The sequence below is a fragment of the Cnephaeus nilssonii genome, assembly GCF_951640355.1.
Source record: "Cnephaeus nilssonii genome assembly, chromosome: 21".
Lineage (NCBI taxonomy): Eukaryota > Metazoa > Chordata > Mammalia > Chiroptera > Vespertilionidae > Cnephaeus > Cnephaeus nilssonii.
The window spans coordinates 19,065,847-19,087,897 of NC_137092.1; the positions used below are offsets into that span (position 1 = coordinate 19,065,847).

At 41.3% G+C, this 22,051-nt stretch overlaps 1 protein-coding gene across 3 annotated transcripts; it reads left to right on the top strand.

The window, feature by feature from the left end:
* The first annotated feature begins 184 nt into the window (after window positions 1-184).
* DARS2 (aspartyl-tRNA synthetase 2, mitochondrial) lies at window positions 185-20,906 on the top strand. 3 transcript variants are annotated; one of them, XM_079761118.1, is made up of 17 exons: window positions 186-881; window positions 1,494-1,593; window positions 4,984-5,050; window positions 6,542-6,643; window positions 7,025-7,120; window positions 7,271-7,394; window positions 8,123-8,169; window positions 9,756-9,862; window positions 11,163-11,232; window positions 12,138-12,317; window positions 13,846-13,953; window positions 15,097-15,159; window positions 16,224-16,376; window positions 17,804-18,022; window positions 18,178-18,288; window positions 18,881-18,956; window positions 19,656-20,906. In XM_079761118.1, the coding sequence occupies exons 1-17, from the start codon at window positions 758-760 to the stop codon at window positions 19,868-19,870; spliced, it is 1,962 nt and encodes a 653-aa protein (XP_079617244.1). In that variant the 5' UTR covers window positions 186-757; the 3' UTR covers window positions 19,871-20,906. The 3 variants fall into 3 exon arrangements, with proteins under 3 accessions (XP_079617246.1, XP_079617244.1, XP_079617245.1); XM_079761120.1 differs by lacking the exon at window positions 18,881-18,956 and having other exon boundaries at window positions 185-881; window positions 19,656-19,770; XM_079761119.1 differs by lacking the exon at window positions 4,984-5,050 and having other exon boundaries at window positions 745-881.
* The last annotated feature ends 1,145 nt before the right edge of the window (window positions 20,907-22,051 follow it).

Below are 22,051 nucleotides of genomic sequence, written 5' to 3' on the forward strand. Positions count from 1 at the left end.
TTACTGAGGGCACGCACGTTCGAGCAATCGAAGCATTATCCTCACGTTTCTAAGCGCGCGGCAGCCAACAGCTGTTTCCCACCGGCGCGAAGCTTTCCTTCCCATTTCCGGCCTCACTAAGCATGGCGGCGCGGCCTCCGCTCTGATTGGTTGATCGTCTTCACCGCAATCTTGGGCGCTCGCGAGCGCTGCTTGGAGGGCGTGCTTGGCTCCCCCGGCCGACGTGCTGGGGAGAATCGGGCCCTCACAACGTTTTGGATTTGCCCTCTTCCTCATGTTGAATATCCGAGGTCGGCGCCAGAATTGAAACGCGAGGCTGAGTTCTCCCTGTTTCCCGGTTCTGCCGCGGGAACCACTGGGGAAGCGCGGAAGGAAAGGAAGGGCGTGCGATTGATGACCGGCCCCTTCACTCTCTCCCTGGTCGTGGGGTCCCGCCTTGCGCTGCTGTGTGGATGCGTTCTTGCACATCCGGCCGCAGCTGTGTGTGTTAGCAGAAGTGGAAACTGACGTATGGAGAAGGGGAGAAAGGTCTTTCTTCTACCCACTCCCCCAGGACCCCAAAGACCTGGTAAATCGATCCAGTTTCCGGACACATGTACTTGAATGTTCAGCGGAGAAGGGCTTAAATACTGGCGCAGAGAGTGGGAACTCCTAGCATTTTAAGGGATTCGTATGTATTTCCAAAAATGACTGTTGACCACCGTCCAACGCCGGCAGTGTGGGATTCGTGAGCGTCTCGCCCTCAAGCGGCTTCAGCATGTTCTCGGGTTGGTTAACGGGGCTAAGGAGGGGTTTAGCCACACCCACCGGAAGGACCGCGCGGCTGATCGGGCGGTCTCCATCCAGAAGTCTGCGACTGAGTTCACCCCGGAGAGTTCCAGGTGAGAGGCGTGCGGAGCTCTTGTCCTCTGGACGGCACTTCCTCCTGTTCTCCATGCCCCGCTAGTCTTAGCTGGGTGGATGGAATGTAAAAGCAGATCACTCACCTTCTTCCTTTCTTACACTATAGTGTGTGTGTTTTCCTGGAGTTTAAAAAGACCAGAAAATGAGCCACATAGATAGGCTTTTAGTTAATGCTACTAAGTCTCAAAAATTTTAAGTGTACATGGTGACTGTTTCACTTTCACACTAAAGTTAGTCACTGCACCATCCAACTTCTGTGATTCCTAAGGTCCTAGTGGATATGGGGAGGATCAGTGCTGTGCTATTAAGAATAGGGTAATTTTAGGTCAATGCAAATGCTTGGTGATCAAAAAAAAATTGACTTCCTAACATAAGGCAAAAATTCACATTAAGGCAATTATTTAGTTGTCTTTTGACACATTTACCTTTGACATTATAGATTTAATAGTGATTGAATCAAATTACATACTTGGATTTACTTTATAAATTTTATCCATTGACATGAAATACCTAAGATGATGTGACTTGAAGTCTTTATTTTTGAGCAGTTTGGAAATAATAGATTTTTCATCTTGCTTTTTTCTTTTTAGAACTCAGTAGCTTTGTTGCCCGGACCAACACGTGTGGAGAGTTGCGTTCTTCGCACTTAGGCCAAGAAGTCACCTTGTGTGGATGGATTCAGTACCGAAGGTAAGTTGACACAGACGGTTTAAGAATGCATGGTGTTGTCAGAAGAATAAAAGCTTTGCAACTCCTACAAGATTCTCAAAATTCGTTAAATTTTCCATTTTGTTTTGAAAGGCCCAAATAGTGTTACTCTGAGTAAGTACCACTAGCATATGTTGAAGGGCGTAATAAGGAAGTGTGATCCACCAATGAACTGAAATGCCCCTTGGCTTACAAGGATTGAAGACTCCTGACAAAGAGAAAATTCTGAGATGTCTTAAATTAAATTACTGCAGGCCAGAGGGTGGAAGGAAGAGATAAAGGGGTTAATTGGTTAACAGCTATAGTGCAAAACCAACAAAAGACTGCTCACACTCCTTAGTGTATGTTGGAATTATAATTGACACCCAGGTGGCTGTTTCTGAGATTATATAAAAAGAGTGAATAGCCAGGCCTGTCAAACCCCAGGAGCCTCTGCTTCTTGTTCACACATGAGCTTTACAGATCCTCCTGCTGTGCCCTAGCCCACAGTAGCCCTGCATCACCTTCTCCTTTTCCCTTTGTCTATAGCTAATGCTAATTCTTTCAGAACAGCTCCAAGCATGTCAAACTCGCGGCCGGCGGGCCGCATGCTTCATTTATTTAAGGTGTCACACCTTTCTCTCTGTTTCAGGTTTAAAAACACTTGCAAAATTCCGGGATAACGGACATGCTGTGTTTTTTTTTCTATCTAATCATGCTGCTCCATGTCCCAAGACCAGTCTTTTTTTGTGTTGTATGGGGTTGTTTTTTTTTTGGTAGCAATGGCCTAATAAACACTTTTTTTAAAAAGCCTTTCAGCCGTGGAATTTAACTTTTTAGTTTAAAACTCCGAAGAACTAGTAATTGGGAATAGGCCAGCTAGTAAGCTCCAAGAGCATGAACAAGCTTATTTTATTCTAAATTTAAGTAGAGAACAGTGATCCTTTAAGATTAGAGCCCTTTTGCTGTTGTATTCTAGAACATTTCTGAATAGTACAGTAATTCACATTGAAGAGATCGAAATACATAGATTGTGTGACCTCTCTAAAGAATATGTCCCAAATGGATGGACATTTGACCCATAAATTTGTTGACTTTATCTTCTCAAAATCAGAGGAGGTGCCCAGTCAGCATAGCTCACTGGTTGAGCATCGACCTATGAACCAGAAGGTCACGGTTTGATTCCCAGTCAGGGCACATGCCCGGGTTGTAGGCTCGATCCCCAGTGGGGCATGCAGGAAGCAGCAGATCAATGATTCTCTCTTATCCTTGATGTCTTTATCTCTCCCTCTCCCTTCCTCTCTGAAATCAATATAAATATATATTTTTTTAAAAAATCAGAGGAGGCTTTCTGAACCTCTTGTTGGTAGTAAAGACAGTAGGAAAAATGTAGATTGAATGCTAATAATGTTGGGATTTGGGGGACCTTTAGATGGGTTATAGAGATATTAAATTAGTAGTTGGACCTCCTATAGAAAATTTTAGATTGTATCTTTTTTTAGGAAAAGGCTTTATATTGCTATACTTCAAAAATGTCCAATCAGATGATTTTAGTACGCTAAAATATTCTCTTGGATTTTAATATGTGGAAAGTTTTCAAATTTAATAAAATTTTCTTATGAAGACTTAAGCCAATGAAAATTAAAACATTTTTTAAATCTTCCTTTTCATTAATAAGCCATCTGGATGACATTAGTAAGCTGAATATCTATCTATCTTACCTTATAATAGACAAATATGCAAATTGACCGCACCTTCGCTATGACCAAGCCACGCCCACCAACCACGCCCACCAGGAAACCATTGCAGGGACGTTGGGGTGTGGCGGAGCCCAAGGCCGGGAAAGCCTCGGGCGGAGGCTTTCCCGGCCTTGGGCACCAGCGGGGAGCCTGCAGGGATCGCAGGAAACCACGGGGGGTCGGCTCCTGTGATCCTTAGCAGGGATGTTGGGTGCGACTGAGCCCAAGGCCACCGCCCGGGGCCAAGCCCCGACCCTGAAAGAAGGCAGAAGGCGGTGGCCACAGCCAAGGCCTGGGTCCCTGGTGCTGGCAGAAAACTGGTGCAGGCAGCCAGGTGAATGAAGGTCTATTGCACGAATCTTCGTGCAAACGGGCTACTAGTATATATAAAAGCCTAAGCAACCGAACAACCGGTTGAACGGTCACTATGACATGCACTGACCACCAGGGGGCAGATGCTCAACACAGGAGCTCTCCCCTGGTGGTCAGTGCGCTCCCACAGCCAATCTCCTGTGGCCAGCCAACCTCCTGTGGTCCCTCCGCTTGGCCAGCCAGCCCCCATCAGCTCTGATCGCTGGCCAGGGACCCCACCAGTGCACAAATTTGTGCACCAGGCCTCTAGTATAAGAAGTTTTTGTTTTGTTTTGTTTTTCATTAATAAGCTACATAGAGCTCTGGCCAGATGGTTTGGTTGGTTGGAGTGTCATCCCATATACCAAAAGGTTTCGGGTTCGATTCCTGGTCAGGGCACATACTGAGGTTTCAGGTTGATCTCCAGTTGGGATGCATTCCAGAGGAAACTCACCAATGTTTCTCTCCCACATCGATGTTTTTCTCTCTCTCTCCCTTCCTTTCTCTAAAATCAATAAACATATCCTCAGGTGAGGATTTTAAAAAAAAAAGCTACATAGAAAATTTCATGACTATCTATATATATAAAAGGCTAAGTGTCCATCCGTCCATCCGACCGGTAGCTCTGATGCACACTGGCCATTTAAAAATGAACAGCACACGGACCTGGCACCAACAAACCAATACTGGGCTTCCCCCAAGTGGGACACAGGCCTCGCCACCACCCCGGAGCAACACCCCACCAAATCACAGCCAACGCTGCCAAGACCCCATGGCACAAAATGTGGCCCACAGCCCAGCCCAGCCCGGAAACGGTCACTGTGGGCGCCAGGTAATGACATCATGGAAGCCAGGTAATGACATCACATAGCAACGCCCAGCTTCCTATTCCTAGTGACTAGCTTCCTTGGAGTTTCTTCAGCCCAGGAACCCGACTTGCTTTATAGCCAGATGCAAACATTTTATAGTTTAACCAAATGTTTGTGAAGCATTTTCCTGTGCCTCATCTCATTTTATCCTCACAGAAGTCCTGGAGTAGGTAGATAGGAGACTCAGTAGAATCCTATTTTCTTTTCATTAGCAAGACACAAATAGCGATATTAAAATATTTCTTCTAATTAATTTCCTTTCAATGTGCATGAATCCATGCACCAGGACACTAGTAGCTAATAAAAACACATGTTATTTATTATAATAAATGTGAGAAATTATATGGGCCTTTTGTTTGTTTAGTTTGCTTTGCCTGCTTAAATTTTGGGCCCAGAGATTTTATCCTAACATGTTCATTTTCTTCATTAATCAGGCAAAACATCTTCCTGGTGTTAAGAGATTTCCAGGGGCTTGTTCAAGTTCTCATTCCTCAGGATGAGGTAATGGAAGGTTTCCTACTGTTACTGAAAGCCTCTCTGATGCTGTGGTCAGGGTAACTAAATTTGTTTGAGGTTTGAAATTCAAAAGTTAAGTTAAAAAATACAAACAACATTGAGACAAATGACAAACCGGGGAAAAATGTTCACCACAAACATACACCTATATAAATATAAATGAGACATTTGTTAATGAGCACATCAAATACAGGGGCTAATATTGCTAATATCTAAAAGGTTACTATAGATCAAATTAAAAACAAACAAACAAACAAACAAAAAAAAACAGTGACCCAGCAGAAATATGAACATAAAATTAACAGAAAAGAAAAAGAAAATATAAACGGCTTTTAGATGTATGAAAATATGCCCAACCTCACTCATAGGTAGAGAGATAACTACACAGAATTGTTCTTTTTGACACACAGATTGACAACACACTGCTAGGGAAAATAAGTGTTCCTACCTGCATGGAGGGAGTCCAAATGGCACTAGTTCCATCGAGGGCAATTTGGCAACATCAAAACTAGAAGTGCATCTGTCCTTTCAACTACTCCTTCCGCTTCTAGTCAGTTATCTTACAAGCATCTTACACCTAGACTTAGACAGATGCAAAATGACATAAATACAAGATTTTTCATTGCGGGATTATTTTTAATAGAAACAAATTGGGAAGAACCTAGTTGTTCCCCAATAAGAGCGTGGCATAAAAAATGTACATCCTGACAGCCATAGATAGCTCTTTATGAACTAATATGGAAAAAGAAAGGTATATTGATAGAGGAAACAAAACAGGAGTGCTGTCATCTGTATTAAAAAGGAGGTATGCATGTGTGTATTTCATGATGTGTCCCTGCAAGGATCTGTGAGTATCTGGGAAGAGGAACTAAAGGGCAAGGACAGGAGGGAGACTTCACTGTATATGTTTCCTTTGAAGTTTGAGCCATGGGAAGGTACTACTTGCTAAAAATAATTACCATTAAAATTAGATCAAATAAAGCTCTCTCATCATAGTTGTTGGGCAACATTGGTTTCTATTGTAATGCTTGTATGCCTAAGAAAATTTTATTTACTCAGCTTTTAGTGTTTGAAATAAGAGCAGTGAATTATCTCAGGATCTAGAAATGAGCATAGCTAACCTTCAGACTCCATTATTGCTGTGGGACTTAACTGACCCTAAGACTAACCCTGGGAACAGTTGTCTTTCAAGTATGTATGTGGGATTTGTTTGCATTAATCATTTCTTTCCTTATTTTCCTTTAAGAAAAACATTTTTACACTCTTAGTTAAGAGTTTGACTTGTTGTATTAACTGGAGTCAAAATTGTGATACAATTTACCAAATTCTTTAATAAAGTCATTAAGGGCAGCCCCAGTATTTACAGCAATTAAGCTCTATGAGTATTACCATTTTTCTAAACCATAGACTAGAGTTAGCACAGATTCCTTTAAATTCATGTGTTTCTTGGAACTGTTTTCCCCTCTTTTTCTGTAGTCCGCTGCTTCCGTGAAGAAGATTTTATGTGAAGCCCCCGTGGAATCTGTGGTGCAAGTGTCTGGGACAGTGGTTTCCCGGCCTCCAGGACAAGAGAACCCAGTTAGTAGTGTAGACCCTGTATCTATGTAAACGTCACCGTATACACTTGCACTGTCTGTCTGCACATTCAGGCAACAGAGGCTGAGCACCTATTGGACATCAGGCACTAAGGCTCTGTAAGTTCTATGAATGAGCCTACAGATTTCAGAATCTTCACTATAAACACACACACTGATATAAATATGCATGTTAAGATATTTGTTAATGGTCATATCAGCCACAAGTATGCATAAGAATGTCAAAATTATGCACAGACATTTAGACTACACACTAAGCACCTGTGCATGTTATATACATAAGTAAATCATGTATTTTACAAATGTTCACTGTGTACATACCCTGATGAGTAAATTTTTAAATAGGTCTCTTTCTCTCTTTAAGAAAATGCCAACAGGTGAGATTGAAATCAAGGTTAAAACAGCTGAACTTCTGAATCCGTGCAAGAAGCTGCCCTTTGAAGTTAAGGACTTTATGAAGGTGCCATCCTCTGTTATTAATACCTACTATGTATATCCAAATGGTGGGAGCTAAAGATAAAGTTTTTGAAATTTCAAACTCTCTATCTAAAGTTAATGTCTTGTTAATATTTGAAAAAATATTTAAACAAAAATCTTTAAATTTGTTTAGAAAACAGAGGCTCTTCGTTTGCAGTATCGCTACTTGGACTTGCGCAGTTCCCAAATGCAGTATAACCTGCGGCTAAGGTCCCAGATGGTCATGAAAATGCGGGAGTATCTCTGTAATCTACATGGTAAGGGAGACGCCTGCATGTTCTTGGAGCTTTTTAGCATCTCTTCTGTCCTGTTCAGCAGTTTTACTGTATCCTCGCCTTAGCATCATTGGGTCCGATGTTGCCAGAGGTCTGGAATTCACTTAATGTGTAAAGCAGTTTTTGAAGTTTAATTTCCAGGTGTTTTGTCCTAGAGCATAATTTAGTAATTTAGAGCATAATTTAGCTCTCTACTGGGTCACAGATACAGCTTTTTAAAGGTGCTAGTGCCTGTTACCTTAAGTATTTCCCATCACTACTGCAGGTCAGACAGCCCTTTGGTTGTTACCCCTGGAAGTTTTTAAAATTCTTCGTCATGCTTAAATAGCATTTGTTGTGAGCTCAGAAATGTCATGGGAATTAAATTTGACTCTTTAATTAGTCCTGGGGTCTTTTCCTACTATATTTATGTTATTTGTGTTATTTTTGCTATGCTAGCAGAATATTTAAAAAACCAGAACAGTTCATAGACAAGGATCCATTAAGTAAGAATTATTTCATTACAAAAGTATCAACTTTATGAACAGAATAGGATTTCATGAAAATGTTCAGCTTTCTTCTTGGGTTTATAGAAACCAGCATCAGTGGGCTTGGTAACTTTTTCAGTCAAAATTCCTAATTAAGGGTAGCCTCAGATTATTGGACTATACCATAGACATCATATTCGACAAATTCCTATCTATTAAATTCAGATGTCTCTCTCTTTTTAGGGTTTGTGGATGTAGAAACACCGACATTGTTTAAGAGGACTCCAGGAGTATGTATCAACCTAACTGTAATGTCCTATTAGTTAGGAAACTGGCCCACTTTGCATTTATATTCACTTGGTTTTATTTCTTTTACTTATTTTACTGCCTCAAGATGATCACATTATTCAGATTTTCTTAAGAGCTGAGAAAATTGCCAGTGAAGCAGAGGTGCTAAGAGGCAAAGCCATGTCTGAGTCCCACCTGCTCACATTCCATTTTCTCTCTGGGGGATGTGAGTGGATCCTGTTGCCAAGGCCCCACGCTGCACCCCTACCCCCCAACCCCAGTGTGTATCCCTCCCTCAACTTAAAGACCCTGAGCCTGCCCTTCTCACCTGCAGCAGGGCCTTAGGAACTTGGAGTTGGGGTTTCGCCATCCCTGCTCCATGGTCTAGGAGAGAAAACAGGACTTAGGGCTGAGCAGAAGTCACACCTACTGCTTTGGGTGCAGCAGCTCATTGAACCAGGTCCGAGCACGCGTTGTAGCCCTATGTTCTCTAGGTCTCAATGATATTCACTTAGTAGGGGTTCATAGGCTACCGTTTCCAGGACCCAACACACTCCCCAGTCCTTGGCTTTGCATTGGGTTTCCCGGGCATTTTAATTCAGGATGAACCTTCACATAGAAAATGCTAAAAGCTTAGTAACCAATAAAATAGCATCTTCTAGCCTTCAGTTCGTAGTGGTGTTGAAGAGTTGAGTGCAAAAGCAGGGTGGGGAGGTAGAAGGTAAAGAGGGGATAAATGGTGATGAAAGGAGACTTGACTTGTGAACACACAGTGCAATATACAAATGATGTATTATAGAGGATTATACACCTGACATCTATATAATTTTTATTGACCAATGTCACCCCAATAAATTTAATTTTTTTTAAAAAAGAATTGCGTGCAACAAATGTGAGGTAGATGAACTAATCTGGGAACATTAGAAATAGGCCAGGGCAAGGCCACTCATACTTCTTCAGAATCCTTCTGACTGTTCTCACTCTTTTATTCTAAATGTCAAAACTAAGGGGGGTAAAAAGAAATGGGATTTTGACTGGTCGTTTTAATGTGGGTTTCGTTGAAGTCTTCCTTTAGGTCCTTTAGTAAAACTATATTTTTCCTTAAAAGAAAAGAGAGTTGAAAAAATTGTATGGGTCAATATTTTGAGATAAAAATCTTTGTATTCTACTTGAGTTTTCTTTGAGTTTTATAGATGCAAATCAATAATGAATTGGTTCTCTAAATATAAATCCCTTGTTCATTAAGAACTGACATTTCTAAACCTTGATGTTCAATCTATTTATACAATATCTGGACTTATAAAACTGTAGTTTAATTTAGAAAAGCAGGTAGGAATTATGTGAATAAGAATTGAGAATTCATTTCAACAAGCATACATTTAATACCTACTATGTCCAAACATTTAAAGCCTACTGTGTGCAAGCCTTTGGGGGACTAAAAGGTGAACAAGAAATGATCTCTGTCATCATGAGGACTTTGTTCTTTAGTCCATTGATGAGCTGAAGTATCAGCTTCCACCAGTTCTTTGGTTTGTTTCTTTTCATAATGCCTCCTCTCTCTCCCTCCCCACCCATCTCTCGTTAAAAGGGTGCAAAGGAGTTTGTAATACCATCCAGGGAACCTGGAAAGTTCTATTCTCTCCCTCAGAGTCCACAACAGTTTAAGCAGCTTCTGATGGTTGGTGGTTTAGACAGGTGAGCTTTCTTTATGCTAGTAGTTGTCAGGAAAGGAAAAGTGGGGACGGGAAGGGAAAAAGGAAAAAAAGTTGCCTGAATTCTTTTTCATTTTTTAATATATTTTTTATTTCAGAGAGGAAGGGAGAGGGAGAGCGAGATAGAAACATCAATAATGAGAGAGGCCCTAGCCGCTTTGGCTCAGTGGATAGATTGTCAGCCTACAAACTGAAGGGTCCCGGGTTCGATTCTGGTCAATGGCACCTACCTCAGTTGCAGGCTCAATCCCTGGCTCTGGTTAGGAAGCATGCAGGAGGCAACCAATCGATGTTTCTCTCTCTCTCTCTCTCTCTCTGTCTCACCCCCTCCCTTCCACTATCTCTAAAAAATACAAATAAAATAAAAATCAATGGAAAAATATCCTCGGTGAGATTAATAAAAAAATAATGAGAGAGAATCATTGATCGGCTGCCTCCTGCACGCCCCCTATTGGGGATTGAGCCTGCAATCTGGGCATATACCCTTGGCCGTAATCAAACCCGGAGACCCTTAAGTCCGCAGGCCAACACTCTATCCACTGAGCCAAACCAGCTAGGGCTGCCTGAACTCTAAAAAGAAGGTTAGAAAATGTATGAGCATTTGGGAAATATATGCAAAATACTCTAAAAATATGTAGTCATTCTTTAGTAAAGATTATTGGGTGGCCACTGTGTGCAGAGCTATAAGCTAGTAAATGTGGCAGGGGATTCAGAACAGAATAGCTTTTGTTCTCAAAGAATTAATCAATCTAGTAAGACAGAATAGGATAATAAATAAAACCAACTGTGATGTAAGCAAAAAATGAGTACATTGAGAGTTGCAGGGTAGATATTAAGAGGTTTAAATTATATTGTTTGGGAAGTATAAAAACTTGGTGAGCTGGGCCTCCTGGGACAGAGTTCATTTCAGCAGATGGAGTTGAGAGTTGAATGGCATAGCACAGGAAAGCTCAAGTGTATTCATGGAGCAACAAGTAGTTCAATTTGGCCAAAGCACAAGAGTCTGTGTGAAGAAGCATGAACCGCCTTGCATGCCAGTCTAATATGTGAATATCCAAAGGTGCCATTGTATATTTCTAAAGCAATATATAGAATAGTTCAATTCTGGGTCAGCTATGTATCTGATTAGATTAGGGCATCCTAATGAATTTTTAAATTTCTTATATGCCCTTTAGGTATTGTAATTAATTTATCTCATAGCCTGCACAGCCATGAATTTGGGGGGAAATGTGTGTATGTCTTATTAGAATCATGACTCAATTCATGCTATTTTTCTATTGTAGATATTTTCAGGTTGCCAGATGTTATCGAGATGAAGGCTCGAGGCCAGACAGACAGCCTGAGTTTACGCAGGTACAAAGCTATCTTCACTTGTCTCTTACTCATGCAGTCTCACTACAGCCCAGTGTCTCCAGTCCACGACAGTAGTCAGATAGACTTCTCATTACATTTTATCCATCAGCTATTTAGTGAAGCTGGCCTGCAGTGGAGGCATTCATTGTTTAACTTTTGACATATTTCATGTGTCCTTTTTATAAGGATTTTGGCCACCAACTAAGGGATGCCAAAGATTCCATAGCACTTTCATGGTCGTGATAAAATTCTTAAAACACCTCTTGTACATTAAGAACTAACAGTCCTATATGTTGATATCTACTCTGCCTACTCTGGGCACTCATCAGAGCTGCTATGATTTGGTTTCTGTTTGGTAGCAGATGAAGCACAAAAATCATAAGCTTTGAAGGTGGACAGACCTGGGATCAAGTGTAGCTTTACTACTTACTAGCTGTACATACATGGGCAAGTGACTTAGCTGCTATGACCCATGGGTAGTCATAGGAACTAAACAAGTGGATGATATATGTAAGCATTCGCACAGTACCTGACATAAAACAGATGTACAGTCCTGCTGGTGTAGCTCAGTGGTTGAATGTCGACCTATGAACCAGGTCACAGTTAAATTCCTGGTCAGGGCACATGCCTGGGTTTCGGGCTCTATCCCCAGTAGGTGGCGTGCAGGAGGCAGCCAATTGATGATTCTCTCATCATTAATGTTTCTATCTCTTTCTCCCTCTCCTTCTCTGAAATTAAAAAAAAAAAGTTTAAACACAGATGTACAATAATATTTATTCCCCCCATGTATTAAGTATTTATGTCCAGAATCCTGTGGTAACTTAAAACCAGAGAAATATATGAATATGTGTACATAGTAATATTATGGCTGTTCAAGTTAGTTTCCATGTGTTGTTTGGTTTCAGATTGACGTAGAGATGTCTTTTGTAGACCAGACCGGGATCCGGAGTCTAATTGAGGGTTTGCTCCAGTATTCCTGGCCCATTGACAAAGGGCCTGTGGGGGTGCCTTTTCCTGCTATGACTTTTGCCGAGGCTTTGGCCAGCTATGGAACTGATAAACCCGACACTCGCTTTGGGATGAAGGTACTTTTGACTCTTCAATTTTCCAGGTCTCTGCCCCCAAATAGTCCCGAAGTCTTCTGAACCACTTCAAAATTTACAATCAGTTGCACACACTGCTGTATCATATTTTCTGTTGTTACCTTAGCTTGTTACCTTTGTTGTTTTGGAGCTACAGCAAGAGAGGATAAAAGTCTGTTAGCATCACAGTACTTTTTTCTATCTACTGTGTTCCAAAACCCAATTTCCAGAGAGCAAGATTCTTGCTATAAAGTTTATATTATTGATAAGTTATCAATTATATGGACACAAATGATAACTTGAAAGGAAAAACAAAAAACCCTGTTCTTTTCTCTTCAATTTTTTTTAAGCTAACTAAGATGGCACTTGGAAGGCCATTAAGAGATATTTATTCTTTTTCTGTGGTATTTAAAGAGCTCAAACCTATGGAAAATTTTTTCATATTATTAAGATCAATACATATTTAACTACTAGAGGCCCGGTGCACGATATTCGTGCAAGAATAGGCCTTCCTTCCCCTGGATTCACTCCCAGCCGCCCGGGAGCCGGCAAGTGCCCGCTCCCCAGCTGGGGGAGCTGAAAGTCCCCGCTCCCCCGCTGCCCTGGAGCTGGCAAGTCCCTGCCCCTGGCTCGCCCGGGAGCCAGCAAGTCCCCACTCCCCGGCCGCCTGGGAGCTGGCATGTCCTTGCTCCCAGGCCGCCCGGAGCCGGCAAGTCCTCGCTTCTGTCTGGAGCACCACTCCAGTAGCTCCCTCCGCCACCCCTCCTTCCCCTCATAGCAGGCTTCACACCACTTCTCACCTGCATATGCAAATTAACCTCCATCTTTGTTGGGTTAATTTGCATACTCACTCTGATTGGCTGTGGGCGTAGTGGAGTGATGGTTAATTTGCATGTTTCGCTTTTATTAGATAAGAAGATAAGGGTCAGGGGAGGATGTGCATGGAGCAGTTTCCATTGGCAAGCCTCTCATTATTTGCTCTTAGAGAGCAACAGCCCTTTGTATGATGCTGGTGACATTACCGCATCTGTTCTCAGTTCAGATGCCTCAGAAATTGAGTCCTGCCTCGTCTACGAATAGGCAGTGCTCGGCTCTTAGATTGAAAAACATTTGCTACACAAAATCCTAACTGCCTACTCACAGCTGCTGCCAAAAAACAAAAATTTAAATATTCCAAAACAAACACTCCTTGTTTCTTGTTTTGGAATATGAAATGGTGGTTCTTAAGTCAGACTGCTTCAATTGTGCTTCTGCCACTACCAGCTGTGTCATCTTGGGCAAGTTTTTGCCTTCTCTGTGCTTTGGTTTTTGCATTTATTTAATGGGGATAATAAGAGTGCCTTCCCTATACTCTTGTTATACAGATGAGATGAATTAATACTAATGAGAGTACATTAGCACGAGCCATAGTGCCCAGCCCATGACAATCACTCTATATGAATGCACTTTGTAGATGTTAACAGCTCTACTTTCTTTAAAAACTTGTTTGTAAAATATTTTAGTTACCCTTTTTTTTTAACCCATTTTCCAGATTGTAGACATCAGTGATGTGTTCAGAAACACAGAGGTTGGATTTCTTCAAGATGCACTTAGTAAACCCCAAGGAACCGTCAAAGCCATATGCATCCCTGAAGGAGCAGTAAGTGAGGCACAATTCTGTGTGTTCTCTAGAACCTGTTTGTGGGAAGTAAATATGTTCAACATGGGCCTGTCTAATCTTCAGAAAGGACAGTCCTCTTTAAATGAGAATATAATCTTCTCAAATAAACTCATAAAAATTGTTTTTTTTAAAAAAAGAATGCTTACATATCTTTATGTAAAGTCTAACAATGTCCCTAGAACTATGGAGAACAATAAAACCTGATGAATATGAGTTTATACTCAAGATCTAGAGCTTTTTTACTTTTTCCCCTTTTAAACATTGCTGTAAAAGTATACCTGCTTCATTTGGGGTCATTTTCATTAGTGATAAGCATAACATTGTATTCATATTCTGTCTTCAGCCTCAGTTTGTCCAGAGCTCTCAGCTTAACCCAGCATAACCCTTGCATGTTGTGTCTTGAATAAGATTACTATTTTGAAAGACTATTCATTTGGATATATAAGCATATTAAGTATATTCAATCTGGGGATAAGAATTCAGTCTCATAATTACTTCATATGCTCAGTGGAAAGTAATGTGGTATCCATACTCTAGTCCAGACAGAATGAATGTACTCAGGTGAGCTCTGTACAACATATATTGTTGTCATTATTATTTACCCCAATTTGAGGATGTCCATTCTTCCCCAAGTAGCTGATCAGACCTGCTGGGTCGTGAACCCTGACTCCTCCTTTGTGTATCTCCCATACCTACTTAAGTGGCCCATAAATATTAGTTATGATGACCTTGTCTTACTTAGAAAGACATTGAGATAATTTACAAAAGTAAGATATAAAGAATTTTAAGAGACCTGAAATAATTAAATTATGAATCTTCTTATTGACCTGAAAGTTATATTTTCTTTAACAATTCAGAATGTAAAAATTCATTTGGAACATTTATCCTGCATATTACATGGAATACATGCACAGCTATTCCCAGTGACACTTGCATACAGTGTTTGGAAAATTAAAGCCCTGTAACAAGCTTTAAATTTTTGTTACTTGGCAGCAGAAATTAAATTTGTATTTAATCCTACTCTTGTGATGAACACAAAATATATTTGTATTCCCTTTGCTATCATAAACATGTTTATGAAGCTAAGTGTCATATTGTTGAGTTTACTTTTTCTTTCATCAGAAATACTTAAAAAGAAAAGACATTGAATCGATTAGGAAATTTGCAGCTGACCATTTTGATCAGGTAAGGATTAATTAGAGCAGTTTTTTTCCTGTCTTTTAGGGATTCAATATTTTTAATAATTGCTTGAGTTCTTTCACTAACATTAGTTTCAAGGATCTTGTTATTTCAGATCATTCTTCTATTTTTCCTTTTTATTTTATTTATTTTTAAATATATTTTTATTGATTTTCAGAGAGTAAGGGAGAGGGAGAAAGAGATAGAAACATCAATGATGAGAGAGAATCATTGAATGGCTGCCCCCTGCACGCCCCCTACTGGGGATTGAGCCCGAAACCCAGGCATGTGCCCTTGACCGGAATCGAACCCGGGACCCTTCAGTAGGCAGGCAGACGCTCTATCCACTGAGCAAAACCAGCCAGGGCTCCTTTTTATTTTTAAACTTAACCTTACCTCTGGGTATAATTCTAAGACTTCAACTTAGTTGAATTCACCGTTAATCAGAATGGAAGTTCCATCATAGCTTTTTAAAATAAACAACAGTACTTTAATCTGGTTAGGAAAATAAATAGAGCCCCATGTGCCCAAGATTTAAATGAAACTGTGGTGGGTGTGAAGGAAAGCCTGAATTAATTGTTCTTCCTGTACCCTTTTTAAAAATTCTGAATACAACTTTGATAGACAACTGTGTTCTGGGCTTGGTTAATGGTAGAACTAAAATGGGAGGAGCAGGAGTGGAAATGGACATTCTTAACTCTCACAAGAAGTGGAAACTGCCTCGGCCATTTTGGAATCAATGGCTTTAAAAATAGTCATGTTTTTTGAGTCATTAAAATCAATGATACTTTGAAGAAAGGATCTAAAATATAAGACTTTATGCTCCATTCACACTTGCAATCTGCCAAAAATTTGCAGAAATCTCATCTACTGACATCCCTCCTGACCCGTTATTCTCTTTGTTTTTTGTTATAATGAGATTGCTTTTTAAATTCCTTTTGTATCATTTTGAAGGGGTTCAGGAGGGAATAGAGGTAATCTCATGTAAGTTTTCTTCTATTGGGAACAAGAAATCTTTGTACTATAAGAAAATCCCACATTTTAGAAAAATGTTAATCTTTTTATCACAGGAAGTCTTACCTGTGTTCCTGAAAGCCAATAGGAACTGGAATTCTCCGGTTGCTAAGCTTTTGATGGAGGAGCAAGGCCTGGGCCTGATCAGACGAATGGAGATCCAGGAGGAGGACATGGTCCTGCTAACGGCCGGAGAGCACAAGAGAGCAGTAAGAGAAGTTACCTCCATGCTCCGTGCTGCTGGGGCTGAATGGAGCTCTCCTCTGTGCATGGAATACACATTTGAAATTGACTGTTAATTTCATTAAATGGAGCTGCTCTGCATGAGTTTTTATATGAGTAAATACCTTTTTTTTTTTAATCCTCACCCGAGGATATTTTTCCATTGATTTTTAGAGAGAGGGCAAGACAGAGAGAAATATCAATGTAAGAGAAACACATCGATTGGTTGCCTCCTGCATGCACCCCCACCAGGAGCCAGGGGAGGAGCCTGCAACTGAGGCACATGCCCTTGACCAGAATCGAACCCCGGGACCCTTCAGTCTGCAGGCCGTTGCTCTATCCACTGAGCCAAACCGGCTAGGGATATATGAGTAAATGTCTTTCAGCACTTTATAGTGCACTGTATAAAAACTAGTTTCTTCACCAGCCACTAGCCTCCATGGGCACTGCTCACAGCCTGGCTGTGGTCCTGATTAGGAAAGCCACTTAGGTAGAGGGCTGTCAGGACTCGATGTATAACTATGAAAAAATATGTTCATTTTCAAAGTTTTGTAAATTAAGAAAATTTGGTAGTCACTAACTTTTATACATAATGCATTCCTGAAAATGTGGAGGACAGGTCAGACTGCTGGAGGGCTGCTGGCTGGCAGACACCTGGCCCTACTTGATCGTGGCAGGATCCTCTTCCTTGGAGCAGCCACTGGGAGGTGGTGAGGGCTGCCAGGCACCGGCCGACTCCCTGTTCTTCAGAAGATACACAATAGACTGGACGTAGCTGAACACGCCATTGTAAAATATGCAGAAGTGGTATAGAAGTCACACAAATACTGAAAATATACTGTAAAGGTCAAGTACTGCTACTGTTACTATTGTAAAGAGAACTGAGGCTGGGAAGTTAAAAATTTGCGCACACACACAGCTGGGATGTGGAGGAGCCCGATTTTTTTCCTAACCCTCAAAGTCTTGTTCCCAAAGGTGCACTCTGAGTTAACCTCTAATCCACCCTGCCCTTCTCCTAGCAGCAAGCATTGTAGAACATTAAGTACATGCCAGGCACTCCGCAGATGCTCATCACACCCTTCGGGGCAGTACGGAAATCCTGGGAATAGGTGCCCATCATCTTGCACCTTACACGTCTTATCTGTCGTCACCCAGCCTTCTGGAATACTTTTATCTCCATTTCACTGTGGCCGAGGATGCAGAGATGTTAGTAGCAAACAGTTCAGACTCAAACTGATACCTGTGTTCTCCATTCCCCAATCACTGAGGGTGACAGTCCTTCTCAGACCATTGAGTGTGTCTATTACTTGGCTAATCCTTTCTCAGAGAATGGCCTGGCTTTAGAGTCCAGATAGGTCATCGCTGACTACTCTGTCCCAGCAGTTACCTCAATGTTCCTATCTTCTGTGTGCAGTGCTCTTTGCTGGGAAAATTACGGCTGGAATGTGCTGACCTTCTAGAAGCAAGAGGAGTGCTGCTCCGTGACCCAGCTCTGTTCTCTTTCCTTTGGGTGGTGGATTTCCCACTCTTCCTTCCCAAGGAGGAAAACCCCGGGGAGCTGGAGTCAGCCCACCACCCATTCACGGCTCCCCATCCCAGTGACATCCACCTTCTCCACACTGAGCCCGAAAAGGTACCATATCTGTGCTTGCAAATCAAAGGAACTGTGGGGAAAAACAAAGCAAAGAACTTCAGATTTCAGTCTGACCCAGTTCTGGAAGCCCCAGAAGAAATTGTCGGTTTGAGTCAGTAGATAACATTCTAATGTCGAGACTCTGAATCTTGTAGGTCCGTAGCCAGCACTATGACTTGGTTTTAAACGGCAGTGAGATAGGAGGCGGTTCTATCCGAATTCACGATGCACAGCTCCAGCGCTACATCCTGGAAACATTACTGAAGGTAACATGTTCTAACCTGGCCTTGTGTCTTTAAAATTTGTATGATTGGAGGATTCACTAGATACAGGATAGTATCAGCTTCTCTACCTTTAGTGTAAGTCTTTGAAAAGTAGGTAATAGCTGTTTGGCAGTGCTTACTATATGCCAGGCACTGCTTAAGTACTTCATAGGCACTGACACACTTAATTCTGTTACTTGAGATGAATACCCAAATCCAGTGGTCTGTTCTTGGTCACCAAATTCAATGTCCCGTCCTTTGCCCTAATTTCTCCTACCTCCCAGCAGCATTTGACACTGTTGCTTCCTAATACCCTCCCCTAGTCCCTTGACAGGACAGTTCCCTGCTTTCATCCTACCCTTTGGAGCCATATCCTTGGTCTTACTATTTGCGTTATCAGTATAATAACTGCCTTTATTGAGCGCCAGGCATTTCTCTTCAGGTTTTAATATCTGTGACTTATCACATCACCTTGCTCTACTATAAACCTCTTGAGGTCTTTTTTAACTCACCTTTGTTTTCCCTTTCACACCTAAACACAGTGTGCACCTAGTGGACCCTCAGTATTTAAATGGAATTATCTTTTGAATTTCAGGAAGACGTGAAATTGCTCTCCCACCTGCTCCAGGCTTTAGATTACGGGGCGCCCCCTCATGGAGGAATTGCCTTAGGTAAACAGTCTGCCCTTTTACAAGCCAAATTTCATTCCATTGGACTGTCTCCAATTTGGGCTCAGCTTAAGGGGGGTGGTGGATGGAGGAATAAAGGAGGTAGGGAGTGAACCCAAGGGTTCTACAGAATTTGTTTGTTTACTTACCAGTTATAAAGCTAAAACTTAACTAATCATTTTGAAAGATTTAATAGAATGGAACTGTGTGGTCTTAGCTCAAATCCCTGGGGGCTCAGACACCTTGGTAGGAGCCTGGGAAGCCCTGCTGCCTAGCCCCAGCCTGTGTGAGTAGGAATGTGCCATGGCCCTTCTGATGGACAAGGATGCTCACCTTGCTTCTTTTATCAGGAAGAATGTGAGAAATTCTAGAAAGTTCACTAGATTATGGACCCTCAACCACAGGGACCTCCTTCTGTGTTCTTAAGAGACTCCTACACAGCACCTAATTTTGTTTAGCCTTTAGTAAGCCCTTGCTAAAGATATTACCTGCTATCACTATTCATCCCAGTAGATGTGACTGAGCAATTTTCTAAAGTGAGATAGAAAGTAACCTCAAAAGTTCTCTAAAAAGGGGGAACTATGCCTGGGTGCAACTTGGTAAAGATTCTTATTTAAAAGTTCTGTAACCTTTGTAGAAAAACAAAGTCACTCCCACCCTCAGATTACATTCTCATCTGTTAACTTTGTGTTTTACTCACAGGGTTAGACAGACTGATATGCCTTGTCACTGGAGCGCCAAGCATCAGAGATGTCATAGCCTTCCCAAAATCCTTCCGGGGGCAAGACCTCATGAGCAATGCCCCAGATTTTATCCCTCCTGAGGACCTGAAGTCCTATCATATTCAGGTCTCCTGGCCAACAGACACAGAAACAGAAAAGAACTCATTGAATCCTCCTCGCCATGCAGAAAGTTGAGCTTTTGGTTTTCATCCTCTGCTCCCTCCAGAGTTCTGCCAAAGATCTGACAGGTCTTTAGGTGGAAGTACTCCAGGCAACATTCTTTACCACAATGAAGAAACAGACAGTACTCATTCTGGACCTGATAACATGCATTATTAGAATTCTTTGTTTGGGACACTCTTGAAGTTTCTTTTTACTTGGAGAGGTGTGAAAGATGGCTCTTTGTTAGAATAATATAATGGCTAAGTATCTTCTAATCATGTTTTTCCATACCCCCAGAGTAGGTTGTTCACTTGGGACAGAAGTAATCAGATCGTGTGTGAAATGTGAGAAAATATTTGCCCCTTTAGACTGGTGAGTTAATGGAGGAGTCCGTTTAACCAGCGTCATCAAGAAAACGCTGCAAATTAAGCTGGACAATCATCATAATATAGTGAAAAGCAACATGATATAATGCCAAACATCACTGAAATGAAACTCACAAAATCCCAGTCATTGCTTCACTTTGAGCAAGTTACGTAGGCCGTGCTTAGTCTCCCTCCTGCTGTGTGAAATGCAAACAGAACTTGTCTGGCTACCTCACAGGGCTCTTGCCAGAATCAGAAATCATGTACGTGGAAGATAATGTGAGTGAAAGTGCTTTGGAAAATTATAACGCATGATACAAATGTGTGACTGTCTACCCATCTGTAAACAGATACAGGTACAGCTGTGTATTTTATAATTTAACCTTTTGCACTCGGATGTCGAGTGTGACTCGACACGGTTAGCATTAAAATAAAGGAATCGAGACAAAAGCAAGCGAGTGCAAAGGGTTAAGATAGATAAAACTGATTACCTGTAGTAAAAGAAAAACAGTAAATTTATGCATCAGTATTGTTTATATTTCTATTTTTTTAAGTAATCCCTGAATACCTTTCCTCAATTGTACTAAAAACATTTACCTTAAACCAACCTCAAATGTGTAAGAGTGAACACAGAGGCTCATTGTGATTTCCTTATATTGTGTGATTGGGATCAAAGGGGGACACCTGTAATATTTTCAATAATAAAGATTTAGTTTTTTTAAAAGCTTATGATTAGTAATTACAAAATGGGAACAAGGAAGGCCTTGATTAATGAAATTGTTCTTGTTGACATTATCTTCACTTTTGCCTTGGCATTCTTTTGATTTAAAATGTGTGAACACAAATTATCAGCCTATATCCCTGTCTGTTTTTCTTAGTGTTCAAAGCAACGAGATACTATGATCTATTTGGAAATAACAGCAGCTTCACTTCCAGGTCTCATTTCAGCTGCTCAGTGGGCTGGGAAGATGCCCTTCCCACCTGCAGAAAGCTGTTCCCTGAAGTTTGTCCTTAACCCAGTCTCTCCCCATCTGTGGGCCCCGAGGCCAGAAAATCCTTGTTGGCAGGGCTCTCATGGTAAGAAAGGATGCCCAACTCTGCCTGCATTTTCTCAGTGGAGAGAACTTCTCGAGATGCCCTTTACTGGGTAGGAAAATGCAGTTTTACATCTACTTCTCCCACATGCATGTTACCTAATTTTTAATATAATAAAGTCACTATTCACTGTTTAGAGCTTCATTCTAACCAAAATATTGTCTCTATGCTGGAACGAGTTTCAGAAAACACCCCAAATCTGTAGGATGTTTTCTGGGCTACAAATACCAAAAGCCCCAGGTCCCCAAACGTCACAAAGTCCTGTGTTGGCATCTCAGAGACCTTGTCACTGGGGCATCACTCAGCTTTTAATTCTGCCTCAGAAGAAAAAAAAATGCTTATCTGAAATTCAAAGAAATGTCACTATTTTATATCTTTATCATTGAAGTCAAGTGACATTTTAAACATTTTCTCAAAATTTAAGGAAATATTAATATAGTTGAAAATGACACAACCAGGACTTTGCAAACCAAGCTAATTGTAAATTGGAAGCCAAGTTTATTTCAAATCCAATCCCCAACCTCGTAGGCAATTTAGATTTATCCTATGTTACAAATTTTAAAAACAAGGTAAGCAACTGTTGGGGAAGGTCCGATGATGCCACTCGTGCTAAAAACCCTTCAGCAGTTTCTATCTCAGAGAAAAGCCAGTCTTTATATGCGCACCAAAGCCCTGCAGAGCCTCTTACTACCTGACCACACCCTGTGATCGCTCTGCTCCACTCACTGGCATCCTAGCTTTTCCTATTCCCAGG